This window comes from Marmota monax, unplaced genomic scaffold (genome assembly GCF_021218885.2).
Source record: "Marmota monax isolate L192 unplaced genomic scaffold, Marmota_monax_Labrador192_F-V1.1 WCK01_AAM20220418_F8-fsc00043, whole genome shotgun sequence".
Taxonomy (NCBI): Eukaryota; Metazoa; Chordata; class Mammalia; order Rodentia; family Sciuridae; genus Marmota; species Marmota monax.
The window spans coordinates 10,874,747-10,893,492 of record NW_026691982.1 but is presented as its reverse complement, the minus strand read 5'-3'; the positions used below and the strand labels follow the sequence as shown (position 1 = coordinate 10,893,492).

At 43.2% G+C, this 18,746-nt stretch overlaps 2 protein-coding genes across 2 annotated transcripts in view; one reads left to right on the top strand and one right to left on the bottom strand.

Moving 5' to 3' along the window:
* The window catches only part of Fgf9 (fibroblast growth factor 9), a 36,920-nt gene extending 27,511 nt beyond the window's left edge, over nt 1–9,409 (bottom strand). The window contains exon 1 of the mRNA XM_046447006.2: nt 8,316–9,409. Within this exon, the coding sequence (XP_046302962.1) occupies nt 8,316–8,592 (277 nt within the window). The 5' untranslated portion in view covers nt 8,593–9,409. The remainder of the gene's footprint in view (nt 1–8,315) is intronic.
* LOC124094860 (uncharacterized) lies at nt 5,212–7,213 on the top strand. Its single transcript, XM_046447876.2, has 2 exons — nt 5,212–5,604; nt 5,884–7,213. The coding sequence occupies exons 1-2, from the start codon at nt 5,555–5,557 to the stop codon at nt 6,443–6,445; spliced, it is 612 nt and encodes a 203-aa protein (XP_046303832.1). The 5' UTR covers nt 5,212–5,554; the 3' UTR covers nt 6,446–7,213.
* Nucleotides 9,410–18,746: the final 9,337 nt, after the last annotated feature.

Below are 18,746 nucleotides of genomic sequence, written 5' to 3'. Positions count from 1 at the left end.
ATTTAAACCAAAAGAAAAAAAGTTATTTGTGTATAGGTACATATCATAAAACATCCATTCAGAGAATGGTCTCATGTCACTCAAAATAACAGTATGAGGTGTTATCTAAAGTCTGGGTTGAAATTACTCAGCTCTTGATTGTATAACTTTATTGAGCTCCATCTGAAAAACTAAAATAGCACACACACACATCCCAAATATCTCTGCTTAAACAAAGTATTGATTTTTTGCTGTGCTTATCTAAACCTCAAAGTGACAGTTGAGCAATTAAGATAGCACAATATTCTAGAGGGGAAAATGTTGGTTTCAAAAATACCCTTGACTTAAAATAGGCATGGGATATTATATCCCCAAACCAAATCAAAATAATGATCTTCTTTTATTTCCTTCTTTCCCTTTGCTTACCTCACTAAGAATAACAACACCTAAGTTGGACATAAATCCAGAATTTTATTGCCACACAACAGCAGCTTCAATTTCCCTAACTGTATTGTTGTTTTAAGATGATAATCCCACAATATATTCAGGGCACTGCTAACATTCCTTGTATTCAGCCATTCCCCAATTTTGTTATAAATTAAAATGCTATACTTTGTGTAGTCTTTGGATCAACGCATACCAAATACTGAGTTCTCATTTTTAAAATATCTCTAAATATTGAAAAATTTACTTATGTTCAAGAGTTTAGAAAGAACTCAGAGCAACACTGTGCTATAGTCAGTCTCATGTGACTAATAAAAAGGCACTTACATGGATTTTTGAACAATTAATTTTGCAACTCTCACAAAACAGACTGCGCTGAAATCAAATGAAGACAAGAACTACATAAATCTAGTAAAGCAAAGGATTAACTCAGGAGGAAACTCTATTCCAAGGTCATGCAAAAAAAGAAGAGCTATTTCTTCTAAAAAGGTATTTCTGATACTTTTATAAATACAGATTATCTCATGCCTAATTTACAGAATATCTATCTATACATGCAAACTTATTTATTCTAATACAATGTGAAATAGTATATAGAAAAAGTATAAAGAGAAATTATAAATTATATTTTGAATCCAATAACCTGTATCTCTGTCATGGAAGACATATCTAAAACAGGTCAATTTATGACTAGCCTTCCCTATCTCACAAAGCAAACAAGAAGATAAATGAGGCAATATTTTCATGAGATTCATTTCACATGAGATGCACTCCCTTTTGGTGTAATCATTTTATTTCACTGTACCATTTCTAAATCATATGATTCAAAATAATCAAAATGTGACATTGTATTCCTATTAGGAATCTCATACACATGACTCTCTCCTCTGCTACCTGGAAGTGTACCACAATCTAGGTCATACTTATCCTGAAATTAGCATAAGGAGTTAATTCATATCCAATTTTCATTATAACATGAAATACAGAAAATGTTTTACCCCCATTTAGGTCCAAATGATTTAATTTACCAGGTCAATGAGGAAAGGTTTCATCATAAAACTAAAAGATACCTGTGTCCTCTAAGAGGGTATGTGATAATCTTTCTGTTTTCCCTAAACTTGAGGCAGCTCTGAGAACTAATAATGAGTATTAGACAGCATTTTCCACTAGGTGCAACACAAAACATGATTTCACAAAACCATTTGACTGGCTGGTCTATAGATGGATAACAGTAACAACCATAGTGATCATTATAATAGCTAGAATAATTAAACATCTAATCTCTGACAAATGAGAAGCCTTTTCTCTTTCAGTTCACAGGACAACCTCAGACATTACAATATGTGCCTATAGGGAACTGATATTTCAGAAGAGTAAATAACTTGCATCAAGTAATCATACTTTAAAGCCTATTTCTTTAACGAGTATGTATAGTTTTATTTGTTTTTACTTTTCTTTCAGGTATTTGTGATTTTTGTACCACTTTCATACTGCTAAGCTCCAAAATTATTATTATTGCATAATTTGGAAAGGAAACTATTAAGATATCTATGTTAGGTTTTTTCTGGTATTGACAAGATAGGTAAAATTCATCTGACTTCATTTTTCTATTCAACAAACTGTTATTGAGGGACTATCATAAGCTAAACACCATGCCATTTATTGAGTATATAAAGATTAATAACATCTGGCCAATGAACTATATCATCAAATTGCTCACCAGATACAAAAGCCCTTTCTTATCTGTGAGGGATATATCCCTTGGATGCCTGAAATCACACATAGTACCAAACCCTATACATATTACATTTTCTCCTATACATACATACCTAGGATAAACTTTAACTTATAAATTAGGTACAGTAAGACATCAACAATAACTAATAAAAAAGGAAACAATTATAAAATATACTATAATAAAAGTTATTTAAAACTTATAAACTATTTATTTCTGGAAGTTTCCATTTAATATTTTCACATTATACTTGGCCACAGGTAACGGAAACTGTAGAAAGTGTAAATGCAGATAAGGGGGACAACTGTAATATAAAGAACAAAAAAAGATAACCATGGTAATAATGTGGTGACTGCAAAGACAGGGAGATGTTCAGGGCAGCATCCAAAGGTGGGTGGTTCGCTCAGATTTGGGAAGGCAAGTCAGAGGCAGCTTCCTAAAAAAATACCTGAGATAAGTCTCTGAGGAGCTATCCAAGCGAGAAGGAATGATCTAGTGACCCCAAGTGGAAAAGATTGCATCATCTCAAACCACCATCCATATCTCTGCAGCTTCCTGAAAACAGAGATGCCAAAGAAGCAGCCCAAATTTTTATGAGGTCACCTCAGAGATCCAAGGGCAAATAGAAAACCTGGGTGTATGAGTCACAGCCTTTCTCCCACACCCAGAGAACACTAATGTTGTAAGGTCAGGAAGACCTGGCAACCTGGTAATGGAATCCCACCCCAACCACACTGGAATCCTTATCCCTCCTGGTACCATGTTGTCCACAATGAACTCTATAACCTCAACTGAGCCAATTACACCCTTGCTGGGCCAGAGTTGGTGCCAGGCAAATGCTTCCAACCGTCCTCCCTCTAATACAACCCACTCCCCATGTTATCTGTTTATTCATGTAAACATGAGCAAGCACTCTGGGCAGCATAGACAGTGCTGGATCAATAATGGCTTAGGAGGTTTCTCCGTAGAGACACTTGAATGTTTAATGATCAAGAGGAAAGAAAGGAAAAGAAGCAAGAGAGGAAGGAAGAGAATAATGAGATTGTGCCTAAAATTTAAATTGTGGGCCTTACCTGTGTATCATGGCAGCTTGTGTCTTGTTCTAGCAGATACAATCACAACACACTCAGCCTTAGAATGGCCACAGTAAGGGTAGTGATGAAGTCACATGGGATACCCAAGGTCAGTGACTAGAGTCATCTCTCTATTCTCTTTCCCTGTAGTCAACAATTCCAAATGATGATTCTCTTACTGGGCCTCATATGATCTGATGAGGTTCAGGATTGTCTGTGGACCATAAGAAACCAAGTCCATGCCTAGACTACTTCAAGAAAATATATACAGCATACCTTAGTCCTGTCCCAGTCTCACGGCTATTAGTGATCAGCCTCAGAGCTGATGGAACTTCCCCAGCTCTGTCCAAATGATCCATTAGCCCCATGCTGGCCCAGCCTCCTACAGACCACCTGAACTGGTCCTCACCTTCAAGGCAAGGCCAGCCATGAAAAGTGGGAGAGCAGACAGAGGCTGCCTTACCCTGGCTCACATTAAACAAGGCTTTAACCTAAAAGCCCTCAACACTTAACAGATCTGCTCTCTGTTAAAATGCTCAAATGAGATAACAAAACATTTGCAAAAGGCAAATGTTATCTATAATCCCAGATACTAAGAAGGCTGAGCAAGAGGATCACTTGAGCCCTGGACACATACATACACCCACACACACGTATATGTGTGTGCATAAATACACACATAAGAGAGAGAGATACACATACACAGACTGTTGACAGAAGCATGACATGAGGCAGTCAAAATGGATGATTAAGGCTCTTCCCTGAAGATGTTCACCTAGAGAAGCCCACACCAGGGCATCCAGTAAGTCCAAATCTGTAGCAACTAGAGCAAACCAGAGTTAATTTAGGAAATGACCAACTGAATGAGACAGAGAACCCCACCAATTTTTCAAGAATCTGAAGCGAGCCTAAAAACAGCCTCTTAAAAAAGACAGCTTTTCTCTAGTAAGACACTGAAAAGCAAGACACAAAGAATAAGACTTCTTAAAGGGCAGAACCCTGGAATTAAGTTTTTAAAACTTCCCTTTATTTAAAAGAAAAAAATCACACCATCATATTTCTCTGCTTTTGTGCAATCTCCACCTGACACCTGATTCCCTTTGAATGTGGGCAACCCCAGTTGGGGAGCTCATCCAGGGTCCTGATGAAGTCTAGCACCATGCCAAGAGGTGAACCTGGTCCAACATTCACTTTTATTATTCAACATTACCATTGCCCCAATTTTCTGCTCACCCTTTTCTCCTCTCCATCTAGCAAGGATGGAGTGCTTTGAAAGTGAAAATACATGAATATATAAAAGAAAGGCGCTTGTTCCTCCAGCCTATTACCTAGAGATACAATTCCCAGTTCTTATCCTTGCTCAACCTTTCCTCTACACCGCTACCCTCAAAGGAAAAAACAAAGGGCTCCCTTAAGGTCCCACCTAAGTTGCCCCTGCTGCAGCTCCTGCTGGAACAACACTGACTCCCCCACCCCCACATCCCCTGCACTGCTGCTGCTGTGTCACAGCCAAGCCGGCCAGCCCCTGCAGTCACCTGCAGCTGCATGGGGGCGGCAGAAATCATTTTTCCAGCACGTTTCCTTCTGCCCTTCCATTTCAGGTAGAAAATGCACCTTCTATTTTAATCAAGATGTAAACCCACCCCACCCCCCACCCAAAGCTACTCTGAAACTGAAGGTAAAGATGAAGTCCCCAGAGAGGAGCCAGAGGGAATAGCTGGAGGCCTCTGCTGGGGGAAGGAAGAGGGTAAAAGGTGAGGCAGCAGCGGCTAGCAGGAACGCCAGGTGCGAAGAGCTGCCGCAGACCCTCAGCCCCCTCCCTTTGCCCGCTAGCTCCCTCCACCCTCGCGCATCGCGCCTCCGGGTCCTAGCGCCGACACAGCCTCCTTCTGGGCGGGGCTGGAAGGCAGGAGTAGGAGGCTCCCGGCACACGCACCGCGCTGCAGAGGTTGCTAATATTGGGACCTGCCGCAGAGGCAGCAGCGGGAGACCGCGGCACTGCTGTCACCCCGGGGGCCCGTTTCTCACTGCAACCGGATGAAAGACTTAAATAACCCTCCTGCCTCACACTCCTTCCCCACCCCCACTGCGCACAGCCACCCACTCAGCTCCATCCAAACGAGGGTGAGTGGCACGGCGACGCGCTAGCGCCCTTCCCCCGCCACCGACACAGGGCCGACCTACTAGCTAGCGGCCCGGGCGCCACGGGTCCCCAACCTGGGCCGGGACTTCCGCTCTCCACCAATCAAACACCGCCCCCCACACACACATACACACACACACACACACACACACACTGTGCCGAAGATCCTAAGGAGTAGCGATGTCACTTCCTTGGCGACACCTTTCTCCAACCTCTAGGATCGAGGAAGGGTGAGGAGATCTAGTTTTTTGTTCAATGCTCTCTTATTCGACCTCTGTACCTGTAGTCCTTTTCCGCTGACCCCAGAACGTGCCTCTCTCGCTTTCCCCACCCGCGTGGTCCCCACCCTTGCATCCTTGCTCTCCTCGGTGACAGTTACTGAATTTCTGGTGACTTGCTTTCGTGTGATAACTACCCTAAAGGTGACTGCATTTAAAAAAAAAAAAAAGCCATGGGGGAGGTACGTGGAGAAGCCCCAACTACAACATCCTATAATCTCTCCACACCAGGGCACCATCGTGCTGCACCAGGGAAAATTCACACAATGAAGCTGGTCCTAGCTGGCCGCGACGCCCCTGCAGCTGTGCGCCCCCTCCATACCCTGGCACTCACCGCGGACTCCCCCCAGCCCAGAGGCGGGCACTGAAGTGGGAGCGCAGAAAAACCGGCCCGCGGAGCCCTACTCTTCGAAAGCTGTTAACAATAGCACACCGCCCCCTCCGCCCGCCTCCGCGGCCCTTTGTCCCTCACCCCTTCCCCTGCAGCTCTGACCCTTTTCCTCGCCCAGGGACCCCGACCCACCTCCCGGACCACGTAGAGCCCTTCGACTCTCCAAAACCCAGCTGCGTGCTTCAGAAAGAGGGGGAGGGACAAGGAATGAGACTGCGGAGCTCAGGGATCCGACCTCCAGCCTGTCCTCAGTCCCCGCCACCAACTCTCCTGCAGCGGCGCGCGCCTCCAGCCGTTCCCACACCGCAAACCACCGCGCTGCCCCGGGCGGCGGCTGTCAGCACTGCCAGACCTACACTCACACAAAGAGAAAGCGAAGGGACTGAACTTGGGCAAAAATGAAAACTCAGATCCTCTAAATGCGGTTAGAAGTGTGTCAGACCCTGCCCACCGCCCCCAGACACGAGTCGTCCCGGCAGTATCGGGGGCGCACCCGATCCCGGTGGAAAGGGAGTCAGAAACCGAGAGCGTTTAGGACCGCGCGGAGCTATCCGGGCAGCCGCCTAGTGCGCTGCGGGGCCGGGGCGACCGAGCCCGCACCTGCCGGCCGCAAGCGCGGGAGGGCTGGGACTCAGGCTGCTAGGCGCACCTAACTGGCCGCCCACGCCACACTCTGGCTGCTCGCGCTGCCAGGCTAGTGGCCGCTTAGGACTCGGACACACTCGCTCTCCCACCCACGGCCGCCCACCTCCTGTTGTTCTGGTACTGAATGCTAAGCACGGTAGCAGCCCTTAAAGCGGCCAGCTAGAAAAGCACTTTTCTTAAAGTTCTGTCTTCCCTTGCAACAACCAGAAGCTACCTTTACTTCTGGAGTGGTGGGAGAACAGTTACATTTTAACTTAATAATTGTACAGCGAAGAGCTTTTTTTGTTGTTGTTGTTGTTAAGCGGTGAGGGGAAACGGCTAGAGAAATTTACTATTTACCGTTTTGGGCTCAGGCTCAGTAAAGATCAAAAGGAGAAAAAAACTGGGCCTCGAGTATCTGAAACTATCCTCATCTCAGGCCTGAGCCCTTCTCACCTTCTGGCATCATCTACAGTCCAACGAAGCTAAACATGTAGTTTAGATTGTGCTCCACATCTGGCATTAAAGCATGAGGAAGAAAAATCACCACAGGACTTTGTTTTTTACGACCTAGTTTAAGTGTTGTCAGGTGGGTTCACTCAGAAGTTAACTCCTTCCAACAGTCTGGTTGCCCAAACTGGCGCTTAATTTTAAAAAAAAAAGTAAAGGGGGGGGGGGAAGCTAGATTCCTCCCACCCTAATCAGGACTATGTTGGTTGACTTTGTGCTGTAGGGCTAAAGGTGCCCCAGCAGGCACGTGTGTGCAGGCATCAAAACGGGCAGAGTCACCACCCTCCAGTCTGCAGCCCTCAGTGCTGAGTCACAAATACCCTCCTAGGAAAATGAAATCCTCGGAATGCCCTTTAAAATTAGCTTGCAGCTTTTACACGGGCATGCACACACTCACATCAGAGAACCATTCAGGAAACCCACACAGGGCTGCACACTGTAGAAATTAAAAAATAGAGGTTATAACTTGAGAACTAGAAGGACAAACACCCCTGGTGAGCATTCTGTCCTTTCCCAAGTCATTTTCCCCAAAGCCTCTGTCCCTGCTATTCAGAGTCTAAAATATGACTTTCGCCCTCCTCCCAACAGAACAATCAGTCAGCAATCTTCGCCTACGGGGCTTTTCAGACACACTTGGGGGGAATAAACAATACAATTAATTTACAATTCAAGCAGAATACTTATTAGAGGAAAAGGGGAAATCTTAATCTGAGCATAATATACTCACTGCCTTAAGGAAACTGAATGCATTTTTTAAGTACTTAGTAGTTAATGATTAAAGCTTTAAACTCGTAGAATCAGTCCATTCAAAAGAAACTTCCTAAATCCGATCTTCCCATGTATTTGATGCAAAAGAACTAGAGACTTGTGTTATATTCACAAGTCATGCCCCCCCTTTAAAAAAAAAAAAAAAAAGGCCTTTCAACGTAGACTTGCATTGGTGCCAGCGACAGATCTGCAATTCCGGAGGCTTTCCCCCCCCCTGAGCTGGCAAGGCAGAGAGAGAGGAGAGAGCGAGAGACAGAAAGAGAGAAGAGAGGTCCCTTCCCGCACCCCCCGCCCAACCACCACCTTCTTCTTGGTAGTTACAGTCCAACATGTCATCGTATGGACACTATAGGGTTAATGGTATACCTACCAAAGCGGCTGTGGTCTTTCCTGGTTCCCTGGATAGTACCATTGGGGAAGATTTCTAAGTGAAATCCAGTCCTGCAGTATAGCTGCCTCCGCCTGAGAATCCCCTTTAAATGATCCAGGTCCGTGACTGCGGGTCCCCTGGGGAGCCCCCCTGCTTCGGACTGACCCAGGTGGTCACTTAACAAAACCGGGCTGTCCACCGGCAACACGGGTACATTCCCAAACGGTACCGCATCCTGTACACCGAAATAGTTCCCAACTTCACCTAAGGGAGCCATCAGAAGACTCGGCTTTTGGAGCACAAGAATAAACAATAATGATGGTGTCAACCCAGGAGATATTAGGCGAGGTATATCCAACTCCCCTCCCTTACTGCAGTTGCAGGGAGAGAGGGAAAAAAGGTTCTTTTCTTCAATCCATTAAATGCATAAATAAAAGTAATCTGCTGCTTCACTGGCACAGGTTCAAGGTCAAACCACTGATAGTCTAAGAAACCACCACTTTATACTCACACACTGACATATTGATAAGCATATCTATGTATCTCTATAGATAGATCCCCAGCTCTTAGCAGGCAGGAAGGTCTTCATCCCATCCGACCGTAATAAGGAAAAAAAATCCGTAGTTTCTCCATTTGCTTTGAGATCAGAATGACCATAGCAACTTAAATGCCTAGGCGTTATTATAGGGATTTTTAAGATGCACGGGCTACGTCAGAATTTACGGATCCTGACTCCAGGAAGGCATGCGCTGTTTTTACTCTCTAACCGACTCTGCAGACATCAGCATGAATCCGTCAAGGGGGTAAAAAAATCTCACGGTTGTGGCGGCGACAAATCTCCCCTCCCAGTCCCCCCTCCAAAAAACAATAATAATAAAACAAAAAGAAGGAAAAACTTTAGGCGTCCAAAGCTAGTATCCAGAAATCTCGAGAGGCTCGGCAGAGGTCCATTGGCTTAGAACCGGTGGCCAGCGGCAAGCGAGGAGAGCCGCGTCCGGGAGCTCGCGTGCCGCCCTGGCTGCCGCGAACAGGTGTTGCCGCGCCGGCTCGCGGAGCGTTGTAGCCGGGCGGAGCGCTCCTCCTGCGCAGCCCCCGCCGGCGCGCAGAGTGGCGCAGGCAGCGGCATTGGGCTGGGTTTAAGGTAGCGCCCGGCCGCCCGGGATCCCCGCGGTCCTAGCGCTCGTCCTTCTGCCCGCGTCGCTCTGCGGCAGGCGGGGCGCAGCCATGCAGAGCGCGGAACTTCCTGGGAAGACGGCCGAGGAACCCTTGCTTCATAAAGAAAAGCAAATGAAAGATGCACAGCCCGAGGCAGGAGGAAGAAACCCTTGGAGTCTCCTGAGACCCCAAGTTCTCCTGCTTAAGAGAAGCTGGTAAACTGAAATCTAGCTCGCTACATTGAGTGAAACTGGGAAACTAGTTTTCACGTGGACGCTGTAATTTTGCGTCGCATTATAAAATGTGACTTAGTTGAGTTGAGGGAAGGGGATGGTTTAATGGGCTTTGATGGACATGGCAGTTTTTCTTTCCTTCTTCAGCCAGACACAGAAGAGCAAACTATATTGCAGGTAAGACGGTTGAATGTAAGTCATCCCCCAGACACACACACACACACACACACACACACACACAAATACACACACTTGCCGATGTGGCCACCCTTTCGGTTTTGTTAGGGAGTTCTGCTGGGCATCTTTGCCTTAGGGCTATGTTTAGGTCCCGCCCGGCCAGGCCCCTCCGCTCGGGTCCCCACGGCCGCGGTGCTTTCGGCGGGGGGGGGGGGGGGGGGGGGCGCCAGAGAACCGCCTCTGTCCCCGAGTTCGACTCTTGCCCCAGACTAGCGCGCGCGTCTTAGGGGAGTAGGGTAGACAAGAGCGCTCCAAACCACGCTATTTAGGACAAGCTGTGCCATACTAAACCCCATTTTGGCACCGGGAAGGGAGAGGAGAATTCCAGTGTCTCCCTCCGCGGATCCTGGGGATCAGGGCGCCAGACGCTTGCGGGGCGCCCTGGGCAGTAGGCGCTCGTTCCTACTCCGTCCTGTCGCGCCGCACTTGGAAGCCGATCTCCAGTCCCAGGTTCGGGCTTTTGCTCGCGCCCATCTGCCTTCGCGCCCAGCTGGAGACAGGGACAAAGAAACTCTCTGCCCTGGGCCACAAGGGGCTCGGCCGGGCCGAGCCAGCCTGAGAGCCCGGCCCCGTTGCGCTCTGTTTCCCAGCCCACCCGCAGGCGCCCGGATCCCCAGTGGCTGGAGACGCGGAGTGCGGCGCACCCCAATACACACACAGTCGCTCAGAAGCCCGCCCGCGAGCCCTTGTCTCTTTCCCCTGCTCCTCTTTGTTCACATTGTCTCAGAAAAGGCCCGACTCTGGTCAAGATGGTGAAAGTTGCTAAGACTTGAGCGCTGCTCCAGACGGCGTGCGAGTGAGAAGCAAAGTCCAAAGCAGACGCCGGACCCCTGTGGTGGGGAAGCGAACCAAAGCCTTTTTTGGGGGGAGAAGTCGGACCCGCCTTAGAAGTCAGCTAAAGGCTGGAGGTGAAGACTGGGGTTGGCCCTATTCCGGCCTTAAAGGTTTCGCCGGAACATGAAATTGAGCAATGAATTTGCAGATTTCTGGGGTGCTAGAGGTACTGGCGACCTGGAGCAACCTTGCCTTTCTTCCCGGGGTGGAAAGAGTGCTCCGGAGGAAAGGGAACGGAGAAAGGGGGGCCTGGTGATCCTCCCCTCTTTCCATTCCCACACCCTTTGCCGCAGTCCGGGGTCATTGGGCGTCCGGGGACTGGCTTGGTTTGTCCTGCTTCCGAGTTTCTAAAGGCGGAGAGCCCTGCCCGATGGTATTTACAGTATTCACATCCGCGGGGTAGAGAGCGGGCTTTAACGTTAACTGCTCGGTGGCAGATACAAGAAGCTGGAAAGGAAGTGCCACTTCTCGAAAACCTCCCGAGTAGCTCACATTAATCACCGAGGCAACCATTAACGCTGGGTTAAGCAGGAGCGTTCCTCGACCACTTGGGTACTATGCACCAAGTTGGTTACTTTAAAAAGAAAAAAAAAAGGATGGAAGAGAAGCAAAAGCAAGAGAGATGGAGACAGGTAGCTTGCTTGATACAGAGGGAAACGAGCAGCACGTGGACATTTTCCACTGAAGTCAGTACTGGGACCGTTTCCACCAGCTGTCCAGCTGTCTCCAACCACATTCTTTCGGTCCGGATTTAGACTGTCATCCAATGAGCAAAGACCATTTCCGCTTCTGAATCCTGCAGTGTCGTGACTGTCACTTTAAAAGGCGATGCAGCATTGAAAGAGAGAGAGAGAGAGGGCAAAGTAGCTGATGGAGCACTTTTCCAGGTAGAAGCAGGGCTCCTCCGGGGCGTCTCTTTTCCCCTGCAGTTGGTTTAATTCGTCTGCATCCATAACTCCAGCTGCACGCAGTTTTCCTGTGTCCCTTTCCGTTGCCCATCAGGTTTATCTGTTACTTAATGTTCAGTCGATTTCCCTGTTTAGTAATAGAAACAATATCCTTCCCTTTCTCCCGTCATCACATCACGTTTTTCCTGCACTCACCCCACTTCTAAGGCTGACATCCTCGGGTTCCTCCACAGCTGTGGAACTTCCATATTCAGGCCTATGTGTGTGTTTTACAAGTATTCCTCAATTAGTGTACAGATGTTAAGCTCCAAAGACTGTGGCCTTGCTTTTTAAAGACACGTGGTATAGTTGGTTTGATAACACCTGTCTTGAAAGACTGGTGTTGGGAATAAAAGAATAAAAAATACACATAAAACAGGCAGTACACAACAGACACTCAAGACATTGTTGCTAACTTTATACAATTTCTTATGTAGCTGTCCCATAAAACTTCTGTCCATGGGGGTAATCAGCAAAAAAAAAAAAAAAAAAAATACTGCTATTAATTTTAATCCCACAGTTCTCTTATGCTGACTTCTCAAAATGTTGTGATCCTTTTCCCCTTTTCTCCCTACCTGTGTTTCTATCATGTTTGTCATGTGCCTAAACCTAGATAGGAATAAATGGCAAGAAGTCAAGTTTGCTATGAAAAAGAATGAGCACTAGAGTAGGAGTCCACAGATCTGGAATATGTCATCCAAGTTTCTACCTACTCCCTGTGCAATTGTGGCTCCCCTCCTCAAGGGCCCCAGTGAGTTTCTGTGAAGATTGGTTTAGATGCAGGTATGTAAAGGTGGTCTGTACACTATAAAGTCCTCTACAAATTTAAGGTGGCATTTGGGGAAAAAAATGTTCTGTTAATCTCTCCTGCTTTCTTGATTAATTTTCTTGGCCCACCTCCCAAAATGCAAATCAGCACAGAATCCTTTCATTCTCTTCAACAATAAAAGTATAACTACTTTATATAGATGGCTACTGCCATTCATTCTATCTCTGTTTTCTCCATTCTCCCCCATCCCACTCCACAACTCTTCAAACTGTTTAGGGGCTTTTGTTTAGAAATGTGAGGAACATGGGATGGAGAGGGGTGGTTTGGGAAGATGAAAGTGTGTTCCCAAGGATAGGTTTGACTGTGGTTAAGAGTATAAAACTTTTGTAGTCAGCATTTATTGACTATTTCCTGTGTTTCAGACAGTCTACTAAGTATGTTTGTGCTTAATGGAGTGAGATTTAAAATGAGACTTGAAGCCAGGCAGGGTGGTGGTGCACACCCATAATCCCAACTACTCAGGAGGCTGAGGCAGAAGGATCTCAAGTTTGAGACAGCCTGTCAACTTAGCAAGACCCTGTCTCAAAATAAAAAATAAAAAGGGCTTAGGTTATGGCTTGGGTTCAATCCCCAATACCAAATAATAATAATAGTGATAATAATAATAAAGACTTGAATAAATGTGAAGGTATATATAATGTTCCTAGAGAAAAAAACTCAACTTTGGACATATGCATCCTTTTTTCTAAATTAACCTAAAAACTTAGCCTCATCAAAACAAACACACCAAGTTTTTTTTTTTTAATTAGACACAACGCTAAGATAATATAGAAGATAAAATTGACAAGAAATTTTTCAACAAGAAAAATGAGTGGATAACTAGCTGTACACTTATTTCAGATATTTTAAAGCTTCAATAAGTGAAACAAGTAGTATTATATGAATTATTCATTTTAGCATATAACAAATAAAGCAATAATACAGAATAGAGGTTATAAAAATAGGCCCAAATGAATCAATATATGATAACAAACTAATAGGGGGAAAAGGAACTGTTGAGTAAATAGTTTTGAAAGAACTGAATGGGCAACTGGAGAAAAATAAGTAGCATTTATTCTTCATTCTCTTAAAACCCAAACTGAGCAAATCTTTAAGTGTAAATAATAAAATTACAACAAGTGCTTAAAAATGGAAGGATTTCTTTATATCTGAGTTGTTAAGGCCTTACCAATTGTAAATGCAAAATCCAAATGGCTAAAAGAGAATATCAATAAAAGCAACCACACACAAAAAAAACATGTTTTTAATTGAATGGGAGGAAAACACAAATTCAAAAGATAAATGATCAGATGGAAAAAAAAAGTACATCTCATATCAAGATAAAGGACTAATTTTCTGCAGAGATAAGCACTCCTACAAATCAATGAAAAAAAATACAGCCTCTGGTGTCTGGTTTGACATGAAAAGAGCTTGGAAATCATCAGTCCCATCTATACAAGGGAAAAGCCAAACAAACTAAAAATCAAGATTTTATCTTAAATTCATCAGAGAATTGAGGTCACAGGACAGACTGCTACCCTTAAAACTGGAGAGACCCAAGCAGATACATAGAATCACAGCTTACTAGAGCACAAGTAAAGAGAGAAACCCACAGCTGGAGTCAGCCTAAGTAGGACCACTTAATTGCTGAAGGCTCCTTGTGGATATGTTTAAGAGTTAAAAGTTCACAAGGGTCCAGTCTTGGAAGACCTCACACATTTCCATGAGTTTTGTATCCAGAAGCCCCACCAAGTTCACTGTGAAGATCTGATAAAAATCCCTTCCTACTTCTCTCAAGAGGAGGGGAGAGTAACTATTTTGAAATATTCCCAGAGCTTACTCTTCTCCTTCAGGATACCAAGATGCCAGAGAAAATGTTTGTCTCTGACACCTGCAACTACAACAAACAGTAAACTCAGGCTAACTCCTAACCATGTAAATATTAAATCTATGCTCAGACCCTCTACCACAGTAACTTTAGTTCAATACATCATGTCTGACTTTCAGCAAAAAAATTACAAGGTATGTTAAAAGGCAAAAGAGCACAGTCTGAAGAGATGAAACAAAGAAGAGAATCAGTTACAGCAGAAGTCTTAACATTACCACACTAAAAAATTGAAGTAACTAGGATTAATATGCTAAAGTTTCTGTGGAAAAAAAGTGAACAACATGCAAGAATAGATGAGTTATGTAAAGAAATGTAAGGAGAGGGACACCAAATGAAAGAATGTAAAAGAAATGTTGGAAGTCACCAGGTGTGGTGATGCATGCCTGTACCCTCAGCTACTCCCAGCTAGTTCAGAGGCTGAGACACAAGTTCAAGGCCAGCCTAGGCAACTTGCTAAGACCCTGTCTCAAGTAGTTAAGTAAATATATAAACAAATAAACAAAACTCTGTAAAGGAAATAAAGAATGCCTTTGATGGGATTATTATTAGATGGTCATAGCCAAGAATCAGTGAGCTGAAATATATGGCCACAGAAACTTCTCAAACTGAAATACAAAGACCAAAAAAAAAAAAAAAAAAAAAAGACTGAAAAAATGTATCTGAATATAAAAGAAGAGTGGGACAATTATAAAAGCATAACATGTATGTATTAGGTACACCAGAAGGAGAAGGAAGGAAGAAAATATAAAATTATAATGGGTATTTTCCAAAATTAATGACAAATTCCAGGCCACCAATCTAGGAAGTTCAGAAAACACTAAGCAAGGTAAATAATAAAATATCTTCACTTAGACACATCATTTTCAAACTGTAGATGATCAAATAGGATTATATGAGTGCATTATATATGCATGTATGCAAATATCACAGTAAATATTATAATAATGTTATTCAAATCTATTCCAATTTTATTCTTTTACTTTTCTATAAGCAAACATCTTACAGAAAATTATGTAAGTATGTAAAATTCATGGAGAGATAGGCAGGCAGGTAGGTAGGTAGGTAGGTAAATAGAGATAGAGAAAATCTTAAAAGAAGCCAGGATTGGGAAGACACCTTACCTATAAAGGAACAAAGAAAAAAATCTCATATTTCTTTTCAAAAATCATGCAAGCTTCCCAAGCTTGAAGAATATGGAATGAGATATTTAAAGGGTTGAAAGAAAAAAGAAAAACACCAATAATAGAATGAAATTGTCAGTTTCCAGAAAAGGAAATACAAAATTTTTGTTTGTTTTTGCTTTGGGGTACCAGGGATTGAACTCAGGGGCACTTGACCACTGAGCCACATCCACAGCCTTATTTTTTTGTATTTGATTTAGAGTCAAGGCCTCACTGAGTCGCTTAGTACCTTGCTTTTGCTGAGGTTGGCTTTGAACTCATGATCCTCCTGCCTCAGCCCCCTGAGCCACTGGGATTACAGTAGTATGCCACCATGCCCAACACAAATGTGTTTTTTTAAACATTTTTTTAGTTGTAGATGGACACAATATCTTTATTTTATTTACTTATTTGTGTGTATATTTATTTATTTGTTTGTTTGTGGTGCTGAGGATGGAACCCAGTGCCCCAGCACTACAAACAGCAGCAACAGAAACTACACTGTGCGTTGGAGTTCCAGGAAATCAGTCACTCTCATACACTACTAATACAGATAATTTAGTCTTTAATCCTGGCACAGCCTTTATGAAGGGCAGTTTGGTAATATCTGATAAAATTCCACATGCACAGCCTTTGGGCTGACCAATCTCTCTTCTTGTAATTTATCTTTTATATCTATGCACACATGTGCAAACTCATGTTTGCAGAAGATTCCACACTGTGGCTCTCTTTGTATTAACAAAAGATTGGAAATAATCCACATATCCATCAGAATGACTGGCTAAGCAAATTATTATAATTCATAGAATACAATCTTACTAAGCTTGTTAAAAGGGAAACAATAAGGTTGCTTTTGAATACTGATATGGACTAATCTCCAAAGAATATAGTTAAGAAAAAAATAAAATCCAGTGTATATGATATGCCATTATTTGTGTCTTACAGAAACCTTTTATATTCATACATATAGGTAATAGCTCTAGAAATCATTCAAGATGTAAATACATTAACATTGGTTGCCTTTGGGGGAAAAAAAGTTGTATAGATGTGTGACAAGGGCTAGGAGGGAATTTTTAAATTTTCACTAATTTTCTTGAATGAATTATTATTTTGCAAAAAATAAACATTTAAATTTTTAATAATTACATATTCCTATGTGAAAGGCATGTAAGGACAGTGTCTGATGCAAAGATCTTGTGAGCAGTTGCAGAAATTATGGACCATTTTTCCCATGCACTCCAGGTACATGAATTGATATAGCTCTGACAATGTGAAATTTAGGCTTTTGGGGAGTCCCCTAAGATGCAGTGACTTCTGATCTATTCCACTGTACGCTCTTATCTTTCCTTAGCCATATCCAGCTTTTTCCCCCCTGTCCACTTTACTTTTCTGCCTATTGCTATTTCTTCCGTCATAAAATGTGACTGACAAAGCCCTGGAATTTTCTTCACGTATGACTGTCCCAATACTGTATCACATTGCTGGTTCAAAATACCCCATCTCCCACTCTGTGTTTATCATGCTCATGGCCAGTAAAGCTGCCTGGCTTGCTGATGTGACCTCCGTGTCTTTGTTTGCCTCTTTCCTTCCATCTCTCTTCACCCTTCTTTTGGTCTCTCCAACGTAACCTATTTTAACTTTTCTTTTCCTGCCTGCCAAGCTGCTTGTTGTCATGGAGCTTACATTCCATGGAGGGAAACAGACAATAAGCAAGGAAACAAGATGATCCTAGACAGGAGTAAATGCCATGAGAAAAATGAAATGGAGTCCTGTGGAAATGACTGGAAGCTCTGGTTCTAGGGCTATCTGTGATGATGACACTTGAATGATAAAAAGGAGCTGAACTTGCTAAGGAAATTCCAGGTGGAGGGATTAGCAAGCACAAAGACCAGAAATTGGAATGAGCTTCAAATAACTGCGGAATAAAAAGGAGGCCAGTGGTAAGAGCAGAGTAAGTGAAGAGATGGATCATTTGAAACAAGTAAGAGACACTTCAGATCCTGTGGAACCTTAGAAGTTTCTAAGGAGTTGGGTATATGTGACAAGCCAGGAACTGAAGTGGATTTTAAAGAAGTGAAGAGTAGAATAGTGGTTACTAGATCCTGGTATTGATTTTTCTAATTCTAGACAGTCCGTGCAATTTTTTTAATAGATTGACATTCTCTGGAGGAATTTTCCATATTTCCATCTGTTGTTTCCATCTCTCTTTTCTTGAACATTATTTTAATGTTCCTATATTCTAATCCCAATAGTGTTATATGGTCTGCTTCTGGTGTTTGTTTATTTTACATTGTTGTTGTCTCTTTATTTTCATTCATCCCTTGCCCCTTTGCATTCTAGATATTGCTGATTATATGCCAGATACTGTGTATAGAAGTAGAAGCTCAAAAAAAAAAAAAAAACAGACAATGAGCATAAGATTCTAAATACATTTTTTAAAACCTGTCTGGATTTTCCTCAATGTCTATATAGAAGAATTATTAACATTTATTACATTTGTACAAGTGTAGTCTGGCAGTATTTAGATAACCTAAATGCAATATACATGTTTAGTCTCAGAAGAATTGGAATAAACCTGTGTCTCTACAGGTTTACAAGGAATGATGCTATTAGCACTTGTAACGATAATACCATTTCACACTTATACTCTATAATAAAAAAGCTGATTGCCTTTTTTCTTAACTGTTCAAAGTTTATAATACAGAAAATTGATAATTTTTAAAAGTGGAGGCTCCAAATAATGATATATTCTACCAGAGAATGTATTCTTTTTCTTTTAGATAGATTGGATGAGAGGCCAATAACCTGAATCCAATCAAGAGCTGAATTGGGTTAGGACTTAGTCTATTTTAGTAAGACTCAGCAGACCTTTGGTCCGTACCTATTCCTTGGGCATATATCCCCTCCGACCCATCCTACTGAGTATAAGGTTTCTCAATTCTAAAAGATAGTGGGAAATCAATCTCTACCCTTCAGAGGTTTTCAAGCCCTATATCCTCTTCGCCCCACAAAGCTTCAAAATCTAGCGAAAGTGTTGAAAGGGGAAATAGATGTATGCTTGAAGCAGGTTTTGTCCCCTGGAGGCTCTTTGATTCTTAAGAACAGAAGACGGTGGAAGTTTCATTTGCCTTTAGAAAATTTCAGACTCACTCCTCAGTATTCTGTGAAG